This window comes from Dermochelys coriacea, chromosome 5 (genome assembly GCF_009764565.3).
Source record: "Dermochelys coriacea isolate rDerCor1 chromosome 5, rDerCor1.pri.v4, whole genome shotgun sequence".
Lineage (NCBI taxonomy): Eukaryota > Metazoa > Chordata > Testudines > Dermochelyidae > Dermochelys > Dermochelys coriacea.
In genome coordinates, this window is record NC_050072.1 from 122523862 (window position 1) to 122548422 (window position 24561).

At 41.3% G+C, this 24561-nt stretch overlaps 1 protein-coding gene across 2 annotated transcripts in view; it reads left to right on the forward strand.

Moving 5' to 3' along the window:
- Nucleotides 1-3777: 3777 nt before the first annotated feature.
- Nucleotides 3778-24561, forward strand: part of HSDL2 (hydroxysteroid dehydrogenase like 2) — a 33570-nt gene continuing 12786 nt past the window's right edge. The window contains exons 1-6 of one of the 2 annotated variants that reach the window (XM_038403095.2): nt 3778-4102; nt 9535-9698; nt 11784-11882; nt 12076-12190; nt 16271-16374; nt 17380-17478. In XM_038403095.2, coding sequence (XP_038259023.1) covers nt 4086-4102; nt 9535-9698; nt 11784-11882; nt 12076-12190; nt 16271-16374; nt 17380-17478 — 598 coding nt within the window. In that variant the 5' untranslated portion in view covers nt 3778-4085. The remainder of the gene's footprint in view (nt 4103-9534; nt 9699-11783; nt 11883-12075; nt 12191-16270; nt 16375-17379; nt 17479-24561) is intronic. The other variant, XM_043514401.1, reaches the window with a different exon arrangement.

The window sequence follows — 24561 nt, forward strand, 5'->3', positions numbered from 1 at the left end:
GAAAAGTGGAAAACTTTTCCACCAAATGCATCCGATGAAGTGAGCTGTAGCTCACGAAAGCTTATGCTCTAATAAATTTGTTAATCTCTAAGGTGCCACAAGTACTCCTTTTCTTTTTGCGAATACAGACTAACACGGCTGCTACTCTGAATCCTGGAAACCATTATACTATAGCTAGGATGAAAAAACTTTCATAAGACACTATGTTTAGAGGCAATATTAAGAGGGGAGTAGGCACGAACTGCAAAACAGAAGATGCTTTCAGGTGTCCTTGCTGTTATACAGAGGTGAGATTTTAAAAAGAAAAAAATAATTTAGCTGCATTTTTTTCTAACTTGTTTTAAGTAGGTAGTTGCTATATCAATTACATGTTTTACTTCTCCAATCTAATCTTCCACCCCCCAAATATGGCTAATGGGCCTATCAGAAAGCTGCCCCACCATCCTCAGATTTTGATTCAGTCTGGCTCTTATCCTCTCTGCATTTGGATCAGACACTCTCCTCTTCCTTGGATGATGGTCATTGAAACCACAGGAAAAGGCAGCTGCCTACTCTCCATTCTAGTGCCTGGCTGGGTCCCAATCTGCAGCAGCCCACAGCTGCAACTGCATTGAAAGTCCTGCTCAGCCCCAGCTTGGAGCATGCCTAGTGTGGAAATAATATTTGGAATTTAACTGCTAAAACCTAACAAGTTTCTATTGAGCATGTGCAAACTGAAAATTTTCAAAGGATAATAACTTGGTCAAATTTCAAGTTTTTCACCGGGATGACAAAAGGCACATCCTTGATAAAAAGGCCCCCTGCCGAATTTCAAGTCTCTGTTCTAAAGAAAGGGTGGCACTAGAGATGTTGAAGAAAGCATCACAAGAAATTTTTCACATTGACAGAACAATGTATTCTTTCCCAAATCTCAAAAATGTCAGCCCGTTTTGGCTGAATTTAAAAAAAAAGTTAGTCTGAACCAAACAGCTGGCATGGAAAATATCAGTCCAAACAGTTAAAAGTCTGGCAAAGTTATAAACAACTTAAAAAAACCCATCTTATTATGGGATGTATCAGGCAACCTTAAGTAATACTGCTGCCAGCCCCACCTATAATGTTTACTGTAAAAAAAAAATAAATTCACCTGAGACACTTTTTGAAGAGATCTTCTGGAACATGAGGTATTTCCTTGGGGCACAACCTGAATTTGTGGCAAGATACAGCCTCTTAGAGGGACTATGCCAAGCTAGATTTTCAGCTATCTAAAATTCAGTTATATTAGTATAAGGCTTTGTTCTGCTCTGAAAAGTGACAGTAAAATGGTATCTGGTAGTAGTCATCACTGAAGCACCATGCAGCCAGGGAGGAGGCAGCACTGGGCACAGAACAAAGTGTAGCAAGTTTGGGACAAGATGCCTAGATAGTACGACTGGTTGGTGGGAGGGCAGAGGAACATAGCTTTACATCCACAAAGGCTCCAAGTAGCCGAATAGTTATGTTGGAGTGCAACACCTGCCCTCAAAGGAGGCTCCCTGTCATCTTTTCAGTACAATAGAACAAGGGAAACTTCAAGCAATAGCTAAGTTATCTACAAAATGTAAGCAGGTTGATTTGGTCTCCTTTCCATCTCCCATTGTTTTCTGTGTCCTTTTTTCAGCCTCTGTTCCCCCACAATTTTCCCTACCCAGTCACTTTCTTTGCTGGCAGAGCATGCTACCGATGTAGCAGAGGAGTGACAGATTCACCAGGGGAAACAGAGAAGGCAGAAGAATAAAGTACACAAACTGCCTGCAATGCCTCTGCAACACAGAGGTTCCCCTGGTGGTCAGTAGGGGAAGCTTCAGGAGTATACCTGAAACCTGGCTGAATGCAGAATGATCCTGAAAGGCTATATAGCATAGGTAGAGCCCTACCAAATTCACAGTCCATTTTGGTCAATTTCACGGTCGTAGGATTTGTAAATTTCATTATTTTAGCTATTTAAATGTGAAATTTCACAGTGTTATAACTGTAGAGGCCCTGACCCAAAAGGGGGTTGTAGGATGGTCACAAGGTTATTGTAGGGGAGGAATCTCAGTATTGCCACCCCCAGCCTTACTTAGTACTGCTGCTGGTGGAAACACTGCCTTCCGAGCTGGGTGCCCGAAGAGCAGCGGCTGCTGGCCAGGAGCCCAGCTCTGAAGACAGCACTACCACCAGCAGCGGTGGTGCAGAAGTAAGAATGGCATGGTATGTTGTTGCTACCCTTACTTCTGCCTTCAGGGGTGGACCCAAGGCTAGCAGCCGCCACTCTCCAGCTGCCCAGCTCGTAAGGCAGCAGTGCAGAAGGTGGGATGGTATTGCCACCCTAACTTCTGTGCTGCTGTTGGTGGGGTGCTGCCTTCAGACCTGGGTTACTGGGCAGCAGCCACTGCCCTCTGGCCACCCAGGTCTGAAGGCAGCACAGAAGGGTGGCAGTACCCTGGCCCCCCTATACCTTGTAACAACCTCCATAAACCCCTTTTGGGTCAGAACCCCTAGTTTGAGAAACACTGGTCTGGTCTCCCCCATGAAATCTGTATAGTATAGGGTAAAAGTACAAAAAAGACCACATTTCACAGTCTGTGATGCTTTTCTTCACGGCCTTGAATTTGGAAGGGCCCTAAGCATAAGTGTGAAAAGGCTGGTAAACACCAGAGTGTCATGGAAGATGCCCAACTCCTGTCAGCCCTGTGCCCTATGGCCTTAGAAGCAAGAAGAGACTATTTCCCACAGCACCAAAAAGAAAGGACTCCTCAGCCTTCCTCTCTGCTTATCTACACAGGCCCTTGACTCCTTATTCACACCACACAACTAATACTCACCTCACCGATCATTCCCCCCGACTCCCTCCTCCACCTAGATACCGGCCACTGCTCCTCACACTTCCCTGCTCCTATCCGACTCCCAGACACCCCACCGTCCCCCCACTGCTCCTCACACTTCCCTGCTCCTACCCCGACAATCCTCCCCTCCCCCCACCGCTCCTCACACTTCCCTGCCCCTCCCCCGACAATCCCCCCTCCCCCCACCGCTCCTCACACTTCCCTGCTCCTACCTGACTCCCAGACACCCCTCCATCCCCCCACTGCTCCTCACACTTCCCTGCTCCTACCCCGACAATCCTCCCCTCCCCCCACCGCTCCTCACACTTCCCTGCCCGTCCCCCGACAATCCCCCCTCCCCCACCTCTCCTCACACTTCCCTGCCCCTCCCCGACAATCCCCCCTCCCCCCACCGCTCCTCACACTTCCCTGCCCCTCCCCGACAATCCCCCCTCCCCCCACCGCTCCTCACACTTCCCTGCCCCTCCCCCCACCGCTCCTCACACTTCCCTGCCCCTCCCCCAACAATCCCCCCTCCCCCCACCGCTCCTCACACTTCCCTGCCCCTCCCCCGACAATCCCCCCTCCCCCCACCGCTCCTCACACTTCCCTGCCCCTCCCCCGACAATCCCCCCTCCCCCCACTTCCCTGCCCCTCCCCCGACAATCCCCCCTCCCCCCACCTCTCCTCACACTTCCCTGCCCCTCCCCCGACAATCCCCCCTCCCCCCACCGCTCCTCACACTTCCCTGCCCCTCCCCCGACAATCCCCCCTCCCCCCACTTCCCTGCCCCTCCCCCGACAATCCCCCCACCGCTCCTCACACTTCTCTGCCCCTCCGTTACTTCCCACCGCTCTTCACTCTCCTCCCGCCCCGCTGTTGCCCAATCTTCGGCCCGGCCCCGCCCCCTAGCCTCGTTTCCTCTAAGACCCTGGAGTTTCGCCCCGCCCCCTCCTGCCTTCGGCCCCGCCCCTCAGGAGGAGACGTTGCGGCGCGAACAGTGCCTCGGCCACGGGTTGCCATGGGGGTGGGGCTAGGTAGCCAGGAGGCGGCCGGTGGCCGCTGACGTGTCGCCGCCATTGTTGTGCCCTTTCCCCCAGTGCCGCTCGGCCGTTGGAATCCGGCGCGCCAGGCCCGAGCCTGCGAGACACGCGCCGCGCGCCGGCCTTGGGGCTCGTCTTCCACCGCCCCCCCTCCCCCCGCTGCCCCTCTCTCCGCCCGGGGGGCTCGGCCTCCTCGTGGCGCACGCGGCGGCCGGCCATGCTGCCCAACACCGGGTAAGCGGGAGCGCTCCGTCCCGGCGAGTGTCCGCCCGTGCGCGCCCCCCCCCCCGAGCCCCGCCCCGTCTGCCTGCACCCTTCCCGCCTGCGTCCCCGCCCTTGCCCTTTTCTATCTGCCATGGGGCCAGCCCCATGCCCCCCAGGGTCTGTGCCCATTCCCAGCTGCCCTACGTCCATCCATGCCTCCTTGTGCTTGTCTGTCTGCACCTGGCATATGCTCCCCCCTCCCCCCCCCGCGCTTAAAGTGGTCTGAAAAAAGTGGGGGGGGGGCGTCCTAATATGGAAGCAGCAGCAGCAGCTTTGGTAAGATGGGAGAGTAAAGCTCAGTGACCTTGTCCTCATTCCATTGTTCCCCTTTTTGATCCCCCCCCTCCAATTTAAGCCCCCTCCCATGCCAGCTTATGCCCCCGCCTGCTTTCGTGTGTCTCAAGCTGTGAGCCGGGGTGCGCCTGTCCAGCACCTATGCTGCTGTGAAATGGGATCATCTCCCCGTGTGGAGTATTTTGGGGTTTCTGGACTCAGCTTCGGGGGTGCTATGTTCATCCATGGTGTACTCTGGACAACGCATCCAGTCACATAAAATATTCTTGAGGGTTTTAATTTTTTTTTTTTTTTTTAGTAGAGTTAATGCGAGTGTTCCTTATTTCCCACAGGTTTCAGAGTAGCAGCCGTGTTAGTCTGTATTCGCAAAAAAAAAAGGAGGACTTGTGGCACCTTAGAGACTCACAAATTTATTAAAAAGAAAAGGAGTACTTGTGGCACCTTAGAGACTAACAAATTTATTAGAGCATAAGCTTTCGTGAGCTACAGCTCACTTCATCGGATGCATTTCCGATGAAATGAGAATACAGACTAACACGGCTGCTACTCTGAAACCTACAAATTTATTAGAGCATAAGCTTTCGTGAGCTACAGCTCGCTTCATCCAGTGCAAATGCAAATGCATCCGATGAAGTGAGCTGTAGCTCACGAAAGCTTATGCTCTAATAAATTTTAGTCTCTAAGGTGCCACAAGTCCTCCTTTTCTTATTTCTCACAGTAATTTAACTGGTGGCTATTCACATAGCAGTGTGAATGTACTAAGTAACTGCCCCAAAAGACTTGCAATATATAGGCTCCTACACAATTGGACAGAATAGCAGTGCAGAGTGGGCTGGCTAGGTTTAAATGATTCATTATCAATCATATGTATTACGGTATTGCCTAAGGAGCAACCATGAGTGGGATCCTCTTATGTCAGGCACCTTACAAATTTAGAGTAGTTGACAATCCCTGTCTTGAAGACCTTTTAATCTAAATAGATGTGAAAGATGGAGGGAATGAGAAAGGGGTATAACATACAAGTAAGTGTCTTAGTGACTGGTTAGCCCCCAAAAAGATTTGTTGAAAAAGAATAGAGGTATATGAGCATACACACTCATAGTAATGCTCCCCTTGCTCCCGTGAGTTTTCAAGGCCAGGCTCTAAAGTCTGGGAGAGTTAAAGCTCTTCACAGAAAAGGTTGCCAGAATTGTTTTAATAGGAGCAAAACATTGCACTTTTCCATAGTCTTGTTTTCAGAAACTGCTAAACCATTTTGTCTGAAATTTTCTAAAAAGCAACCTGAGGTAGAAGCCTAGTATGGACATTTTTTTGCCCAAACAGTTAAAGTTTGGCAAAGTTGTAAGCAACTGAAAACAAGATGTTATAATGAGATGTGTCAGGTATCCTTAATAATGAGCAGTGCTACTAACCCCACATACAATCTTTTTATAATAAAAACGTATTCTATATTTTCTATATTATAGACCTAAAAGGATCTTTTTTCCCTTAATAGGTTGGTTTTCTTTGTGTAGAACCAACCAAATTACAAAACTATGTTAAGACATCCATATTGTAACTGGGATCCTGATTTTGTAACTGCAGAGTAGATGGGATCAAAGGGAGCTGCCAGGAGAGAAGTTTCAGCAGGGCAAAGGGCATGAGGGCATTGGTGGGAGGAATTGAGTGCAGAGATATGGGCAATGAGAGAGCTATGGAGAGTTTTGTATGACTTGCCGAGCAATATATTTAAGACTAGAAAATTTTGCAATGTAAATGTTTAATCCAAATTATTTAGTGTAGCCCTTGCTCTAAAAAGTGGATCAACTTCATGTGTTTATATCTTTTGAATTTAGGGACAACTACTGCTTTTTCCTTTTGTTGGCCATGCTGGCTCTGCAGAAATTAGAATCTAGTCAAGTAACTTTTGAGCTTTATTTGGGTTCTCTTGATCTTATAGCTGCACGTTCACCAATTGACCTCAATCCTGCAGTGGGATCTGCTAGACTAGGCCCCTGCAGTGCTCTGTTGACTTCAGTGGAACTGTGCAGGGGTATACGGATTTGTGCTAGTGGATCCAGTTGCTAGAACAGGTGACTGGGTCCCAATCTTGCCCTTTCAAGGCCACAGAATTTTGTCTTTTGAGTGCATTGGGGATAGGAGTGTGCTCAGAGTTTGCAGAAAGCTAGCTGACACCCAGAGAAAAGTTATGAATAAAGACTGGCTCAGATTTTCAACACTATGTATGCTGAAGTGCATGTGTGAACAGCACTGTGTGTGTGTGTGTGCGTGCGTGCGCAAATTGGTGTTGCTCTTGCGTGGATTTATGCACGCTTGAAAATTTAGATCTTTGGTTTTTCACTAAATAATGGAAAATAATTGACAGTTACAGATTTTATGCGGAACAACAAAATACACTTCCCTTTTTTGGAAAACCTATCGCTTAAGAGAGAGGATTGTCAAATACTTCTTTTAAATTCAGTAATACTTTGCTTATATACCAATTTTTGACCTCAAGCTGTAATATGTTTACAAAGATAAGAGTTTTATTGCACTCATTTTAAAGTTAGTTTAAACCAAGGTACAGGGAGGGTATAAAGGGCATAATTTTTAAACTTGACATCAATAGGAGCTCATGAACTCTGAAAATCAGAACACTTATTTTTGGCTCCGACACCTCCCTGCAGCCCCTGGCACAGTATGTTAATGTTGTGATTATGAACTGAAACATCAGATCATGTTTAAGTTAGAACACTGCAATTTTTCTGTTTAGAATTCTGTAATTTATAACGCACTTTGCAAGCTGTGTAAGTGGATTATGCTATGCAGAGGAAGTTTGAGATATTGTTTAGATTTCACTTCAGACACTGCACTCTTATTCTATTGTTTCAGAGTAGCAGCCGTGTTAGTCTGTATTCGCAAAAAGAAAAGGAGTACTTGTGGCACCTTAGAGACTAACAAATTTATTAGAGCATAAGCTTTCGTGAGCTACAGCTCACTTCATCGGATGCATTTGGTGGAAAAAACAGAGGAGAGATTTATATACACACACACAGAGAACATGAAACAATGGGTTTATCATACACACTGTAAGGAGAGTGATCACTTAAGATAAGCCATCACCAACAGCGGGGGGGGGGGGGGGGGGGGAAGGAGGAAAACCTTTCATGGTGACAAGCAGGTAGGCTAATTCCAGCAGTTAACAAGAATATCAGAGGAACAGTGGGGGGTGGGGTGGGAGGGAGAAATACCATGGGGAAATAGTTTTACTTTGTGTAATGACTCATCCATTCCCAGTCTCTATTCAAGCCTAAGTTAATTGTATCCAGTTTGCAAATTAATTCCAATTCAGCAGTCTCTCGTTGGAGTCTGTTTTTGAAGCTTTTTTGTTGAAGTATAGCCACTCTTAGGTCTGTGATCGAGTGACCAGAGAGATTGAAGTGTTCTCCAACTGGTTTTTGAATGTTATAATTCTTGACGTCTGATTTGTGTCCATTCATTCTTTTACGTAGAGACTGTCCAGTTTGGCCAATGTACATGGCAGAGGGGCATTGCTGGCACATGATGGCATATATCACATTGGTAGATGCACAGGTGAACGAGCCTCTGATGGTGTGGCTGATGTGATTAGGCCCTATGATGGTATCCCCTGAATAGATATGTGGACAGAGTTGGCAACGGGCTTTGTTGCAAGGATAGGTTCCTGGGTTAGTGGTTCTGTTGTGTGGTGTGTGGTTGCTGGTGAGTATTTGCTTCAGATTGGGGGGCTGTCTGTAAGCAAGGACTGGTCTGTCTCCCAAGATCTGAGAGAGCGATGGCTCGTCCTTCAGGATAGGTTGTAGATCCTTGATGATGCGTTGGAGGGGTTTTAGTTGGGGGCTGAAGGTGATGGCTAGTGGCGTTCTGTTGTTTTCTTTGTTGGGCCTGTCCTGTAGTAGGTGACTTCTGGGTACTCTTCTGGCTCTGTCAATCTGTTTCTTCACTTCAGCAGGTGGGTACTGTAGTTGTAGGAATGCAAGCCCGTTGCCAACTCTGTCCACATATCTATTCAGGGGATACCATCATAGGGCCTAATCACATCAGCCACACCATCAGAGGCTCGTTCACCTGTGCATCTACCAATGTGATATATGCCATCATGTGCCAGCAATGCCCCTCTGCCATGTACATTGGCCAAACTGGACAGTCTCTACGTAAAAGAATGAATGGACACAAATCAGACGTCAAGAATTATAACATTCAAAAACCAGTTGGAGAACACTTCAATCTCTCTGGTCACTCGATCACAGACCTAAGAGTGGCTATACTTCAACAAAAAAGCTTCAAAAACAGACTCCAACGAGAGACTGCTGAATTGGAATTAATTTGCAAACTGGATACAATTAACTTAGGCTTGAATAGAGACTGGGAATGGATGAGTCATTACACAAAGTAAAACTATTTCCCCATGGTATTTCTCCCTCCCACCCCACCCCCCACTGTTCCTCTGATATTCTTGTTAACTGCTGGAATTAGCCTACCTGCTTGTCACCATGAAAGGTTTTCCTCCTTCCCCCCCCCCCCCCCCCCCCCCCCGCTGTTGGTGATGGCTTATCTTAAGTGATCACTCTCCTTACAGTGTGTATGATAAACCCATTGTTTCATGTTCTCTGTGTGTGTGTATATAAATCTCTCCTCTGTTTTTTCCACCAAATGCATCCGATGAAGTGAGCTGTAGCTCACGAAAGCTTATGCTCTAATAAATTTGTTAGTCTCTAAGGTGCCACAAGTACTCCTTTTCTTATTCTATTATCAGACTGCAGCACTTATAAAAGTTATTGTTTGAAATGGTATGAGTATTCTTGCAAAACGGAGAGGATCCATTTGTGTGGCCCAAGTGGTCTTTTTGGCCCTACTCTCTCTGTAAACATATTAAGTTATCCTCCTGCACTGACTCTGTCATATAATGTTTTACTGCAGCTTAATAAGTTTCTGGTATACCTACATTAAAACTTGTATATAAGAAATAGTCACAAATTTTAGCACTAATTGCAATTATTTTTCCTCTTAAAGATAACTTAGAAGTCACTTAATTTATTGTTTTCAAACTGGAAAAAATGAATTCTTCCCCCTCCCCCCACGGTTTCTAGGAAGTTAGCAGGATGTACTCTCTTCATCACGGGTGCAAGCCGTGGCATTGGCAAAGCAATTGCTTTGAAGGCTGCAAAGGACGGTGCAAACATTGTGATAGCTGCTAAGACAGGCGAACCTCATCGCACTCTACCAGGAACGATCTACACTGCTGCGGAAGAGAGTAAGTTTTAAAGAGAGAGGATGGTCTTGTTAATGTGTTTGACTGTGACTCCGGAAATTCATTTCCTGGCTCTGTCACAGACTGACACCTTGGGCAATCACTTAGTCTCTTTCAGCCCCAGTTGCCCATATGTAAACTAGGGATAATACTTGCTCTATCTCACAGGGGTGTTATCAAGATAAATGCATTAATGTGTGTGAGGTGTGAAGAGACTATGGTGATGGAGACTGTGTATCTTTCTGTCTGAAACCTGTATAAAGTGTGTGTGCATGTGCATAGATATAGATATGTGGATAGAGAGCTTATGGTATTGGCACATACTATTCATTATTTTAAAGTTTCTTTTCAGTGTTTATTAAATGGTAGTCATAGAATAAAGTGTGATGTGATATTCCAGTTTTTAAAAAGAACTTCCTAGAATTTGATTATTTTAGTAATGAAATAATAGTTGGTTAGATATGACTTGAGTTTCTTTAATTCTAAATTTTTTACAATTAAAAATATCCATTGAACCATTAATTTAACATGTGCCTCACCTAACAAACATGTTGAAAATATTTTATTTTAAAGAAGTAGCGCCACTAAGATTGTTTCCTTACTTTAAGTCAGGCTACTCTTTGTTGCCAAAATAACGTGTGCAAATTTACAGCATTAGAACAGTCAACCCAGGTGCACGCCTATGTCTACGCACATACATTTGTAAGATCTAGCCCTAAAACAATATTTAGTTTGGTTATTTCTTTCAAGCATTTTCACAAAAGGAAGAGCATGAGTTAAATTACTCCTGTATGTTTCTTAATAGTGGTATGCTGTAGTCTCCATAATTTATTTGGGGGGAAGCAGTATTGATAGAGCGAGAAGCAGCAATCCTTATTTAGGTTGCCTAGTATTTTTCAATATAAAAATTCTTCAGACAATTTTTAAGTGCTCTAGTACTTCTATGGTTTGCAGCAGCTCTTCAAAATTTTGTCAGGGGAATAGGTCTGAGGTCAGGAGCCATGTAATTCTGGACAGGTTTGGTAGGCTTATGAGCCACATCTCGTCAGTTTTATTCACCACATCCTGCTCTTAACTTGTTACCAACTGTCCCCTGCCCCAAGTTTGCACATGCAGTGCCCCATCATGCCTCTCACAAAAAACATCTGGACAGGACACAGACAAAATAAATTCTCCATCCATTTCCCCCCTCGAAGTACTCTTTGGCCTAGGGAATGGTGCACAGGGCTGGGAACAAAAAGACCTTTGCTCACTAGGGCTTACTCTGTTCTTTAAATAAATACATCTGCTTGCTAGAGAAACACTTCCTTCTTATTTTTCCTGCCTCCAAAGTATAGAATTCCTCCCTCTATTCCCACAAATTATCCTGGCATGAAGCTCAGGATGAGCAATATTTAGTCATGGACCTGTGACTGGCCTTTTTCCAATCAGTTTAAGCAGTATGACGTTGGTTATTTTAAAACAAATATTTTATTTTTTTAAAGGTACATTTGGAGCACTAGAAATTTTAGTCTCTAAGGTGCCACAAGTACTCCTTTTCTTTTTTGCGAATACAGACTAACACGGCTGCTACTCTGAAACCTAGAAATTTATAGTAATTGAAGAACAGGCCATACTTTAACTTTTAGCTTTTTCCCAATAACCTGAAGTATTCCCCCTTTCTCCAAGAAAGTCTCGCTGAAGAATGCATGGTTGCAGATTCCCCTTTACCTTTCATCGTCAAATAGTAGAAGATGTTGCTGTATAGGAAAGTTAGTTTTCTCTTAGGAATGAATGTGTCTGTGTGTATTGACCCCCTAATGCCACTGCGTGGGCTTGTGATCCTTTGCAGCTCTTAAATTTTCTGGTTTGCCACAGTTATTAACTCTCATTCTTGTGAGGTGCTGAGCAGCTTTGACTCCCATTGAAGCCAGTGGAAGTTGATGGTGCTTTGTAGCTGTAAAGATTGCATTATATGTTTTTGAAGTCTGTTTGATAATCATTACCAACTCTCAGAGAATATTTTATCCCATTAGCTCAGTGTAAGAGCAAGTTCAAAATGAAATGTCTCTTTTTTTTTTTTTTTTTTTTTCTTTTTCCACTGTACAGTTGAAACTGCTGGAGGAAAGGCTTTACCATGCATCGTCAATGTGAGGGAAGAACAGCAAATAGTTGACGCAGTGGAGAAGGCTGTACAGAAATTTGGAGGTATAATGAGTGATCATGGAGGGTGTTCTGTGTGTGTTAATGAAAAACCTTCTAAATTTTCAGTCAAAATAGTCAAAAGGTTAGCTTAAAAAAATTGAATAAACTTGGATAGTACACTTTGTTTTTTCTCTGCTTTTTGTTTTAAATGATAGAGTTTAAAATATTAATACAAAATGAATTATTTTAAAATCAGGAATAGACATTTTGGTGAATAATGCGAGTGCTATCTCCTTGACTGGCACCTTGGAAACTCCTACAAAGAAAGTGGATCTGATGATGAGTGCTAACGCAAGAGGAACCTACCTTGCGTAAGTATTATATGGGGGAAACTAAATTGTTTAAATACATCAGTAGATTTAATTACATAATTTTCAACCTAGTTAACAATATCACTTCATGCAGTAACTTTTATAGTTATCTTATTATAACTTTTTTTAATTTGAGGTGAAAGTTTAAGGTATAAGGTGTGTGTGCGTGTACACACACATACATACGTGAATGAATAATTGAGAGATTCTGAATGAATGGTTGAAGATTAACTCTTGCAACTCTATTTCGGGTTGAAAGACTAAAGGACGTGTCATTGGAAAGGTTTTCCCCTAGGTTTGCAGTAAGATCTAGGGCCCAGATCTACAAAGATATTTAGGCCTTAACATACTTTGAAAGCAATGGAAGTAAGGAGCATAAATACCTTTGTGGATCTGGTCCTTAATGTCTGATTTTGAATGCTGGTGACCGGTGACTTTGTGACACAGAAGTATTTAGGCTCTCCATACAGGAAACAAACATCTAAGTTAATGCAGTTCTGGCAAATGAACTTGAGATCGTAAGACCCCAGGTTTTGCTAAAACTTCCCTGTTCTCTTGTTGTAAATGAAATCATTATAAATGTTAAATCACTTTGTATATTTTTGTGATGGGTGTATCTTAATTGTAAATTGCCTTCTTACAAGTGTTCCTTTTCAGCTCTATGAAGGAAAAAATGCCTGTCAGATGAGTTACAGTAAACAAATCAGAATCCTTAAGAAGGAAGTCAATTTTCAGTGAAAGAAAATGTGGTCTACAGTTCCATCATAACAATATTGGTTTCATTACTTCATCAAATATCACTGAGAGTTGACTCCACAATTGTATGGCTCTTTTTATATTTTGTTCATCTTTCCAAATTGGTAATACACTAAAATGAAATCTCATATTTTCTAGACACTTAGTGTATCATTTTTTAAAAATTGTTCAGAATTAAAAGGGAAACCTTAATTTTGAGGCTTTCACTCAATTAATGCTAGCAGTGATCAAGGAGCTCTTTGATCTTTTGAATTCTATTCTTAGAGCGACATCTGTAGTACTACATTATAAAGATGTATTTGTTTTTAAAATTATATTGTCTGAGTAATGAACCTAACCTAGTGAAAAGGAATTGCATATTTGTTTGAAATTATTCTGATCTTTTAAAAATAGTATAAAACCTGGGGGGGTGGGCAGGGAGAAGGGTATTGCTATAAAAGTAGTTTAAAAATGGTAAACAACAAAAACACTTTTCTGTTTCTTATACTATATGTTGTACTAAAGAAGCTATACTTAAGGAGGTGGTCTTTGTTTTAGTTTTTTCCTAACGTAGTCCTGTAACGTTTTATTTAACTATGGGTAAAGTGCCACAATTCATTAGGGAAAATCATCCTTTAGAATAACAGGCAGGAAAACATTTCAAAAAAATATTGAAAAACACCCTATGAATGTCTGTTGCCACATTGCCACATCTCTGAATAAGTATTCTTTTCTCATTTACAATATTACAGTAGTATTTTTCTCAATAATGGCAACCACATTTCCTCGGTGGTGGCATTAACTCTGATTAATATCTGTAAGGAGTGCTGTTATTGCTATTATTTTTTTACAGGGATAGCTATCTCTTCTTTGTTTGCTACAGTGCATTAAAAGGGGAAAATAGCCATTGTTACCCATTGACAAATATGAAAGATAAATGACACCCAAAGAAAAATATTTACCAGGTGTTCTCAGTTGGTGTGCATGTATGTTCTCTCTGTAATGCTGTCCCAGCCATGCACAGATAGTTGGTTCAGGAAACCTCGATCGTACTATCCAGAAAGAAAGATCACTGGATGGTTCAGTGACAAAGGCACTCGGCCAGGTTTATTGCCCTCAAGGCATAGTATTGGTGCCCTGGCTCTGTGGTTACAGGTACACTAACACACGAGTGCCCACTAGCAAAGAACAGCTCTGTCAGCAGGAGGAATTTCTGTTGTCCCCTCAGCCTCATAAATGGTTAAGGTGATGTATCCTGATATTTATAGACTGAGACGAACAACTTGCATATCACCATACGTGTTACATGACATTTGCTTGTTACCTCCCCTAGTATCTTGCTCCAGGCATTTCTGCTGTCAACCCTCTATCTGGTGTTAGGTCAGGATGTACCTGGGCTAATCTTTTGGAGGGTGTTCACAGACATACCCAGTATCTGTTGCTTCTTAGGAGTGCCTGTGTCCTAGCAACACTAGCAATACCTTTGCCAAGATCATGTATCAGACAGTAAATTTATAAGCATCGTCTTTAATACATGGCCTGACTTTGGTTCATGACATGGCCTAACTTTGATTATGGTTCAGGCCTCAGATCTTATACCAGGCTCACTGCTCCAGGCTCTCTCTGTCTCCTACACCAGGGAATGGTCTTTGTTACTACCACTGTAACTATCAGTTCAGAAGACCTAGGGCATAATCTATCCACACACTTCATCCCCTTTTTTCTTCTTCCCTTGCTGCTTGTGTAGCCAGGTTCTATTAATAAATGTGTGAAAAGTCAGTTTAATGAGATTTGTGGTAAATTCCATGTGCAGGATACTACATTTATTAAGATTAGTAGCATGGTTGTGTGTGGTTTTTAAATTTTCTATTTTATACATGTTCTTATCAACATGGTCTTGATTCATACACTTGCAGAAAATTAAAGCATACATTAATTTGAGTTATACAGTATCAAAAAAATTGCATTGAAAGGCACTCCATCTCAACCAAAACCATCCTTGCCCAACCCTCCCACTGAGAAATATAATGGCTGCACGTGCCTTACAAAGTGCCCAGAGGGTGAATGGACTTGGGCTTGTTAGACCAAAGAAAGAAGCAGATTTCATAGTCATGGCCTTTGGAGTTGAAGGCAAACATTGTTTTTCTTCAGATGAGAAGTAATTTAATGTCTGATAACATAAAAATTAAACATTTTGTTTAAATATTTGAGTTCTGGTTGACTATGAAACAATTATTAAAGTAGACTGGAAACGTGTTTAATCCTACTTTACTTTATTGTGGCATAACCTAGAGATCTTAACCAGATTCGGACCCCGGTGTGCTGTGCACTGTTCAGATTAACAGTAAATGAGAATCTCTGCTCCCCAAATTGTTGACAGTCTGAAGCTGCACCCCTGTAATTGACTGCACATAACTGCATGTAGTCAGTTGTGGGATTGGGATCTAAAAGATTATATCAGTTTCTCGCTACTAACTAACTATGTAAATTACATCACTTTCCAACAGATACCCATTCACAGCACTAGGTTTAGAGATGGCAATTGTATTGACCAGCTTTTATAAAATACAGTTTGCATCTTATTTATGGTAACAAGTGCCTTATACACTGTAAAGTCTTTGGACTTTTGAACTGAATAAAATGGGTACAGTTTTCTTTTTAATGGAGAATGGGATTTTCCCTATAATATGTTTTTGTAAAAGGCAAAATACTTAAAGGATGACATGCATGGCTAATGTGGAAGAAAAACCTCTCTGCTTAATACATTGGAGAAATGGTTTAACAGTCTGAAAATATCTAGCTAAAAGTGTCACAATTAGAGCTCCTGGGTGCTGAGCACTTCAGAAAATCTGCCTCCATTTGTGGGTTTTAAGTTGTTTTGGAAAATCTGGCCCAGTGTGCATGCATAAATATTAAGAAGGACTTTTCATTTAGATAAGATGACATTATTATCTTGGTTCTCTGTTTAGATTAAGCAGAATATTGATATTAAGGCAGGTGCAAAGTGGGGCGGGGGAGGGATAGCTCAGTGGTTTGAGCATTGGCCTGCTAAACCCAAGTTCAATCCTTGAGGGGACCATTTGGGGATTGGTCCTGCTTTAAGCAGAGGGTTGGACTAGATGACCTCCTGAGGTCCCTTCCAATCCTGATAATATATAATTTATTTTATAATTTAAAGAAAAAAAGAGATCGGAGTAGATTACTTTGAGATCTTTTATTTTAAAAGATGCTGTGTGTCCACTGGCATCTTTAAAACATAGTGGCTTTGCCAAAATTATAAAAATTTTGTTTAAAAGAGATGCACCTGACAACTACTAACATGTCTAATTTTTGTTTCATTTTCAGGTCTAAAATATGCCTTCCTTACTTAAGAAAGAGTAACATTGCTCATATCCTTAACATTAGCCCACCACTTAACCTGAATCCCATATGGTTCAAAAATCATTGTGGTAGGTGGTGTTATATTTACTTGTTTTTAAAATGAATGAGTAATTATGAAAGGCACAAGAGTGACAGGCCTGGATACTGAAGCCCTTGCTTTACCATAGCCTGTACTGTACCTGTTGTTGCTGGGGAAGCCTACACAACATATTTTAGGGGTGAGAGGGTAATTCACTCTCCATGGCCCTGTCAGTCCTTTCCCATATAAAGAATACCATTGACATGATTCCATGAAACACCATGGTAGACGGTAATAGTTGTCCTAATCATTTCTTTACCTAAAAAACAGACAAAATTACCCCCGATTTGTCATTCTTTTATAAGAATAATGAAATACAGTTTTCTAGTCATGTGGGCCAGAAGCGAGTCATAGACCCTATGTGTACAGAACAGCTTGATGACAATTTTGCTGTCTCTGTGCTCTTCAAAGTGTTTTGTGCCAAAGAATGGCAAAAACTTAATTTTTCAAACCTACAGTGAAACTAGATCACCTTTTTTGCCTGTTAAAAGTTTCTGTAGTTGCCATTTTAGTGGAGTTGAAACAATAGTAAAAGGCAACCTACAGAAGTTAATCTTGACAGAACAAGAAGCAATGGTCTCAAGTTGCAGTGGGGGAGGTCTAGGTTTGATATTAGGAAACACTATTTCACTAGGAGAGTGGTGAAGCACTGGAATGGGTTACCTAGGGAGGTGACAAAGCCATGGTTGGGATGGTTTAGTTGGTGTTGGTCCTGCTTTGAGCAGGGGGTTGGACTAGATGACCTCCTGCGGTCTCTTCCAACCCTAATCTTGTATGATTCTAAATTCAAAACTTCTAGTTAATTAAAAAGTTCAGTGCAGACCCATTCTCTTCCCAGTTCTTACTTTATGCAGATTGTTCCACGCTAAGGAACTTCTTTTTAATAAATAATTACACTACATCAAGGAGTAAATAATCAAATCAATGAATCTTAAAATTTCATCACAGACATTATATTTTTACCTTACTAAATAAAATTCTCACTTTGTCTTAGCTTATACCATTTCTAAATATGGCATGTCCATGTGCGTGCTGGGGATGGCAGAAGAATTTAGAGGAGAAGTTGCAGTCAATGCTTTATGGCCTCAAACAGGTGACTTGTTTTAAGATACTATAATGTTCTCTTTGATGTTAGTAGTTGTATTTCTTCTCTGCTCAACCTTCCGTCTTGCAGACCTCATGTATGTCACTTTGAATAGGCTTTCTTAAGATTGTTCAAAGGAGGTATTTGAAAATTAGTTCACTGTCCTGAGGGGTGGTTTTGTATTTTTCTTTTTGTTTTTTTGTTGTTTTTTCATTGCTCAGATTCAGTGTTTTTCCTATAAAATAGTGGTGTCTGGTAGATGCACCACTCTTTCATAGTTGTTAGGCCACTGACTTTAATCAAATGGCTGACGGCATGCTCTGCAAATAGTGAGTGGCTGCTTGCTAGCAACGTGTTTATGCCTTACATTTGACTGAAGCAACCTGTGAGCGTTTGGCTCACTTGACCCACTTTTAAAAAAAATATTTTTAAAGGTTTCATTTGCCCATTGCTTTTCTTAAGTTCATTTACTCTGTTCACTTTTTAACGTGCACAGGACTCTGAGGTGAACAGCATCACAAAGGGATTATCATTTGTTATGTTATCTTTAATACGTGCTGTGCATCTGTGCCTCTGAGAAGATATTTGACAAAAAGCAAGTTCTGATAGTGTTTGGAATGCCTGACTACTTTGTCCTGCCTCAGCGCAGGGGGCTGGGCTTGATGACTTCTTGAGATCCCTTCCAGTCCTACGTTTTTATGATTCTATGATTCATAGATACTAAGGTCAGAAGAGACCATTCTGATCATCTAGTCCGACCTCCTGCACAGCGCAGGCCACAGAATCTCATCCACCCACTCCTATGAAAAACCTCACCCATGTCTGAGCTATTGAAGTCCTTAAATCATGGTTCAAAGACTTCAAGGAGCAGAGAAGCCTCCCTCAAGTCAACCATGCCCCATGCTACAGAGGAAGGCGAAAAACCTCCAGGGCCTCTCCAATCTGCCCTGGAGGAAAATTCCTTCCCGACCCCAAATATGGCAATCAGCTAAACCCTGAGCATATGGGCAAGATTCACCAGCCAGATACTACAGAAAATTCTTTCCTGGGTAACTCAGATCCCATCCATCTAATATCCCATCTCAGGGGATTTGGCTATTTACCCTGAATATTTAAAGATCAATTACTTACCAAAATCCCATTATCCCATCATACTGTCTTCTCCATAAACTTATCAAGTAGAATCTTAAAACCAGATAGATCTTTTGCCCCCACTGCTTCCCTTGGAAAGTTATTCCAAAATTTCACTCCTCTGATGGTTAAAAACCTTCGTCTGATTTCAAGTCTAATGATATTTTAATACTTATCAGATCCCTCTCAGCCTTCTCTTCTCTAGAATAAATGTGCCCAGTTATATAAACTTTTCCTTTTAGGTCATGTTTTCTATTTTTTGTTGCTTTCCTCTGGACTCTGTCTAGTTTGTTCACATCTTTCTTATAGCGTGGTGTCCAAAACTAGACACAGTACTACCACTCAGGCCCCACCGGTGCCGAGTAGAGTGGGACAGTTACCTCCCATGTCTTACATGCAACACTCCTGTTACTAATCCCCAGAATACTAGCCTTTTTTGAAGCTGCATCATGTTGTTCACTCATATTCAGTTTGTGACCCACTATAAGCCCCAGATCCTTTTCAGCGGTACTGTCACCTAGTCAGTTATTCCCCATTTTGTAGCTGTGCATTTGATTTTTTTTTTCCATTGTAAGTGAAGTTCTGTGCACGTTGTTGAATTTTATCTTGTTGATTTTAGACCAATTCTCCAATTTGTCAAGAATTTTGAATTCTAATCCTGCCCTCCAAAGTGCTCATAAAAGGTCGTTATAAAGAGGACTATGATCAATTTGTCTCCATGTCTGCTGAAGTTGGGACAAGAAATGATTGGCTTATTTTGCAGCAAGGGAGATTTAGGTTGGATGTTAGGAAAAGTAAGCATAATTAGGTACCCTGTGTTCCCATGCTTAGAGAGTCTGTGGAATCCCCATCACTGGAAGCTTTTAAGAACAGGTTAGAAAAACACCTGTCAGGGATAGTCTAGATATATTTGGTCCTGCCTCAGCATGGGGTGATCGACTAGATGAGATTGTACTGGCACAACAACTTTGGTTTAAAAAAAGTCACATATCTAATTGAAATAATTATACTGGTACAAAATCTGTATGTAGACGAGGCCTTAGTCTCTAATTTTGAAGAAAACAATAATTGAACCAAGTAAGATTATTTTGAGAATCAAAGGTATGGGCTACATTATACTTTATTTTAGTATTTTCCTTTGCAAAATTTAGATATTTTCCTTCTCTTCCACCTGCACAATAAGTTACACTATCCTGTAAAAACAGATAGATCTACACATTAGTGATTTAAAGCTAATGAATGTAGGAAGGTCCAAATGTGTTTCTTAACATTTGTTCTTATTTCTCATTAGTCTGTCTAGAGCTGCTCATTACTTTAGACATAAATAACTTAACTAAAAATCTCTTATGACCCCTTGAGCAGCAGAGTAAATCTGTCGAGTTTATATTTTAAAGGTTTTGATTTTTTGGGATGTTTGTTAATTGTTTAAATGTTCAGTTTGTAATGCTTTGACTAGAGGTAAGCAGATTTAAAGTTGCGGGGAACAGCTTGAAAAATAGAACATAATTCTTCTCAGTATTTTATCCATCTTCTAAGGCTTACCCTCTCTGCATGTAGGTCAATATGGCTTAAATGTTTTTTTTAGTTTAGGATGTATTATAAAGTATAGCCACTTACAGATGTGATTTGAAAAAAAGGAAAAGTGCTATACAGGATCATAGGGACAGCTTTCCTATGCTGCTCATATTCATTCGAATATGAAGAGTACATGTATGCTTAGAAATCTAGCATATTGGGCACATAAAGTGAGTACTAAGGTTGCACCTGTGCACCACTAATACATTTCAAAATTGTACTTTAATTGTACTCTTAAATGATTCAACTTACGTGCTTCAAAGGAAAGTGTGAAATAGTTCCCCGCAAAACAACTGTGGAACTAGAAAATTGCAAACTCTAGTGGCACTCCAATAAAAAAGGGACTTGTTGCTGTTGATTAAAATATCCTAAAAAAGAAATCAGATGTTTCTATCAATTACATCTGTGTGAATCTGTGTCTGAGAAGTAGCTGGAATTCTCTCCCTTCCTTTCCCTCCCTCCTTTGCTCCAAAAGCTTTATGGTCATTTTGATCTACTGCTATTAACCTAGGTTAAACTATCAAACAAAGTTAAAAAACTGAATTAAATTTTGTATGTGAATTTAGTACTTACAACAGGTGGTGAATTCACACTCTCTGAGATTGAAGTCCTTTATTTGAACAAAAGAACAGATAGAACAGATGGCAAAAATGAAGCTTCTGCATGCTACCCTGCCAATATGCTTCAGCCCTGACTTGGGGAGATCACCTCTAGCATTCATCCATACTAGGAGACTTTCCTAGTTAAACACAAAAAGAAAAGCAGTACTTGTGGCACCTTAGAGACTAACAAATTTATTAGAGCATAAGCTTTCGTGAGCTACAGCTCACTTCATCGGATGCATTTGGTGGAAAAAAAGTTTTTTTCCACCAAATGCATCTGATGAAGTGAGCTGTAGTTTTTTTCCACCAAATGCATCCGATGAAGTGAGCTGTAGCTCACGAAAGCTTATGCTCTAATAAATGTGTTAGTCTCTAAGGTGCCACAAGTACTGCTTTTCTTTTTGCGAATACAGACTAACACGGCTGCTACTCTGAAACCTAGTTAAACATAGTTCATAATAGCTAAGTTAGCTGACATGGTGCTAACCACAACTTTATGACGAGTATAGAGAAGGGCAAGTCAGGGTGAGCCACTTGTAGTTAAAACCAGGGCCATCCTTAGGATTTATGGGGCCCTACACAGTATTATTAAGCTGGTGCCTCTATGCCCGACGGCCGCCCAGGCTTGAAGCCCCAGGGTGGAGGAGGGCAGCAAAGGATATGGAGACGCCTGGCCCGCCTCATGGCGACGGAGAATCACAGTTCCCTGCAGAGACCCCCGTACCCTCTCCCTCACGCAGAACCTTCTGTGTTTCTTCCCTAAAAGAAGGTAAGTTTTTTAGGATTTAAATAGCACTGATTCCATAGCAACTGCCTCTCCTAACCCAACTGAGTTATTCTGGGGTCTTCTTTTTTTTCCTGCCCTGATGCTGCATCCTGTAGGAGAGTCCAAGCTTAAAGGCTGTGTTCCTTGCAAAAGCAAAATGTCTGTGACAGACTCCTGTATACCTGATGTTCTTGTGGCTTGGGTAGAAGGGATTTTGCCCAACACATATTTGTTTGCTACTCTGACCCACAAGGATCTTGAGTATTGGCTTCAGTGCATGCAGATGGAAGAAGCTCCTGTAGCTCTCCAGGTTCAGAGTCTCTGCTCCTTCAAAACCCTAATCCCTGTGGCTGTCCAAGTTCAGGTCTGAAAGATGCTTTATTCCGAGAGGGCCTTGGAAGCCAAAATCAGCTTGGGTTTTGTCACTAAAGTTGTCTTTCTCATTATCAAGTAACAAGGAGAAGAAGCAAAGGAGAGAGCACCAAAATGGATTGATTTAAATCAACAAGTAGTAAACCTTGGTTTATCTATTTGATTGTAATCTTGTTTTGCATTTGTACTTCTTAGTTCTTTTCCTAAAGAAAGGTTGATGCTTTTTGGTTGGTAACCATTAAAACATGTTGATTTGCAACTAAATATACCATTTACCCAAAAGTGGGTGTTACAATGTATGCTCCTGGTTGACAAGAAGTATTTGTGTATATTTATTTAAGCAATTATATAGTTTAACATATATTTATTCAGATTCCTAACTTTTCCATTTTTATTATGTTAGAAAATGGTGATTGACACATTTCTTATTTACTAGAGGATTAATCTTTTTACTCATGTTTTATGTGAAGCTCTACTTGGATGAAAAGTGAAATTCAATTTAAAAACGCCTCATTTAAGGTTTTTTTTATTAGATTAAATAAAACTACCTTAAATGTGCTCGATACATAAGAGAAAAAAGTAGTTTTTATCAAATATGCCTTGCATTTAAAAGTGATTAAAAAAAAAAGTATTTTATAAAGGTATACTTCATAGGATGGAGGGATGCACTAGATTACCTCATGAGGTCCCTTCCAGCTCTACATTTTTAAGATTATTTGTAGTTAGCAGAGTGAACTGATTTTATGGTTACACTATCCTTCAGGACTTTAGAACTAGTGGATTGCATCCACTCACCAGTTTTTATTCAGTCATTGGAAGAGGAAAGAGGCTTGCCTGCTTTTTCAACTCCAAGTTGGAGTCTTAAATTTAAACAAACTAGTCAGTGAACTAGACTAGTTGAGTAAACTGAAATTAAGATATTCTCTCTGCACTTCAACGAACTCTGGGTCCAGATGCTTAGTCAGTGACTTCTACCAGCTCAGTAGTTTGATTTAAAAAAACAAAACAAAACAACTTTTTCATCAAATGAGTACTGCTTGAATATTTTTCAATTTAAATTATTTTTATATAATAAGTAATGTAGTAAGTTTAGGACTTAACATAGGTTACCAGAATTTCAAATTTAATTTTAAATATTTTTATTTTTAAAAAGAAAAATGTATTTATATCAAACCAGTTTTTTGACCATTCATCACTTTGTTTTTTAAATCCACTCTGGATGGAACCTTCACTCCCTCTGAGTTCCAGTTCTTTTGCAAGAGATCTAAGTGTGGTGCATTCAGCAGGGAAATTGTCCAGTTCCAAAAGAAGAACTTTTAGTTCTTGGACTACTGAGGGAGAAGTCTTCATCCACAATTCTAGGGCCTGTGTTGCCTTCCCTGCTGCTGAATGAAGGATCAGCTTCCCCCAGAGAGGTTGCACTCCCTTCTTCTGGTCTCAGACCCTCTTGGCTCTGTAGGAGATTCAAGAGAGAGACTATCCACTCTCCCCTGCCCTAGACTCTAACCTTCATTTTAGTCGAGTAGAAGCCCATTTCTAAATACTTCATCACTGAGGAGAGTGCCAAGGATTTCCACAGTCTGCCTTGCTGCTGTCTGGAATAAAGCGCGAGGCTCGCTGTTTTGGAGGCCCTTGTTTCCCTACACCTCATACTAGGTATTCCTTGGTTCTACTTTCAGTACTTCAGTACAAGCCCTCCCCGTTGGGGTTTCAAGCTCCACTTTGGCTTTCATGGGCTAACTTCAGTTTATCCTTATGGAGTCTGTCCACCATCTCCCACCATAGAGCCAGCAATCTAAGAAGTGGGGCGGGAGAGGAAATGGTTCTTTTATCTCCCCACACCATAATCCAAATCCTATGAAATTGGCCTCTAAACCTGTGTAATTCCAAAAGGGTGGTAGAACTAATAGCACCTGTGCAGTCACACATAACAGGCACTCTCAGTTCTGGCTATTATTATTAAAGGACTTCCTAGATTAGGCTAAGTAAACATGTTCAAACTTGATATTTTTTGTGTGGAAAGTTACTACTTTTAATTATACACCTCTACCCCGATATAATACGAATTTGGATATAATGCAGTAAAGCAGCGCTCTGGGAGGGTGGGGCTGCGCGCTCCAGTGGATCAAAGCAAGTTCGATATAACGCGGTTTCACCTATAATGCGGTAAGATTTTTTTGGCTCCCAAGGACAACATTGTATCGGGGTAGAAGTGTATTTGAACATATATCATCTTATCTTTTTTTTTTTTTTTAAAGTACTTCTATCTTACAAATTAAGTATTTAAAAATACTATTAGACACACTAGAAGCTCTCTCTATTTTGAGTGAGGCTCATCACAGGAGCCTTCAAAACCTGATGCACTGAAGAGCCACTCTTCAAGCAATAACATCTTTTAATAAATTTATTTTATTTATAAAGTGCCCTCTGTGCGAGTCTGCACAGTAATTTATAAGGTAATTAAAAACTTTCTGTAAAATCAAATATTCTATATGCAGACTAAGCTTTATAGTAGTGAATATCTGTCTTCCCTAATTCACTTTAAGAGAATTAGAAACATAAGGCAAGGCTTTCAAAGTATCTGTAATTCAATGTCTGCCTCCATGATTACAGTATCCTAAATTAAGAAAGAGGAATAATTCCTTA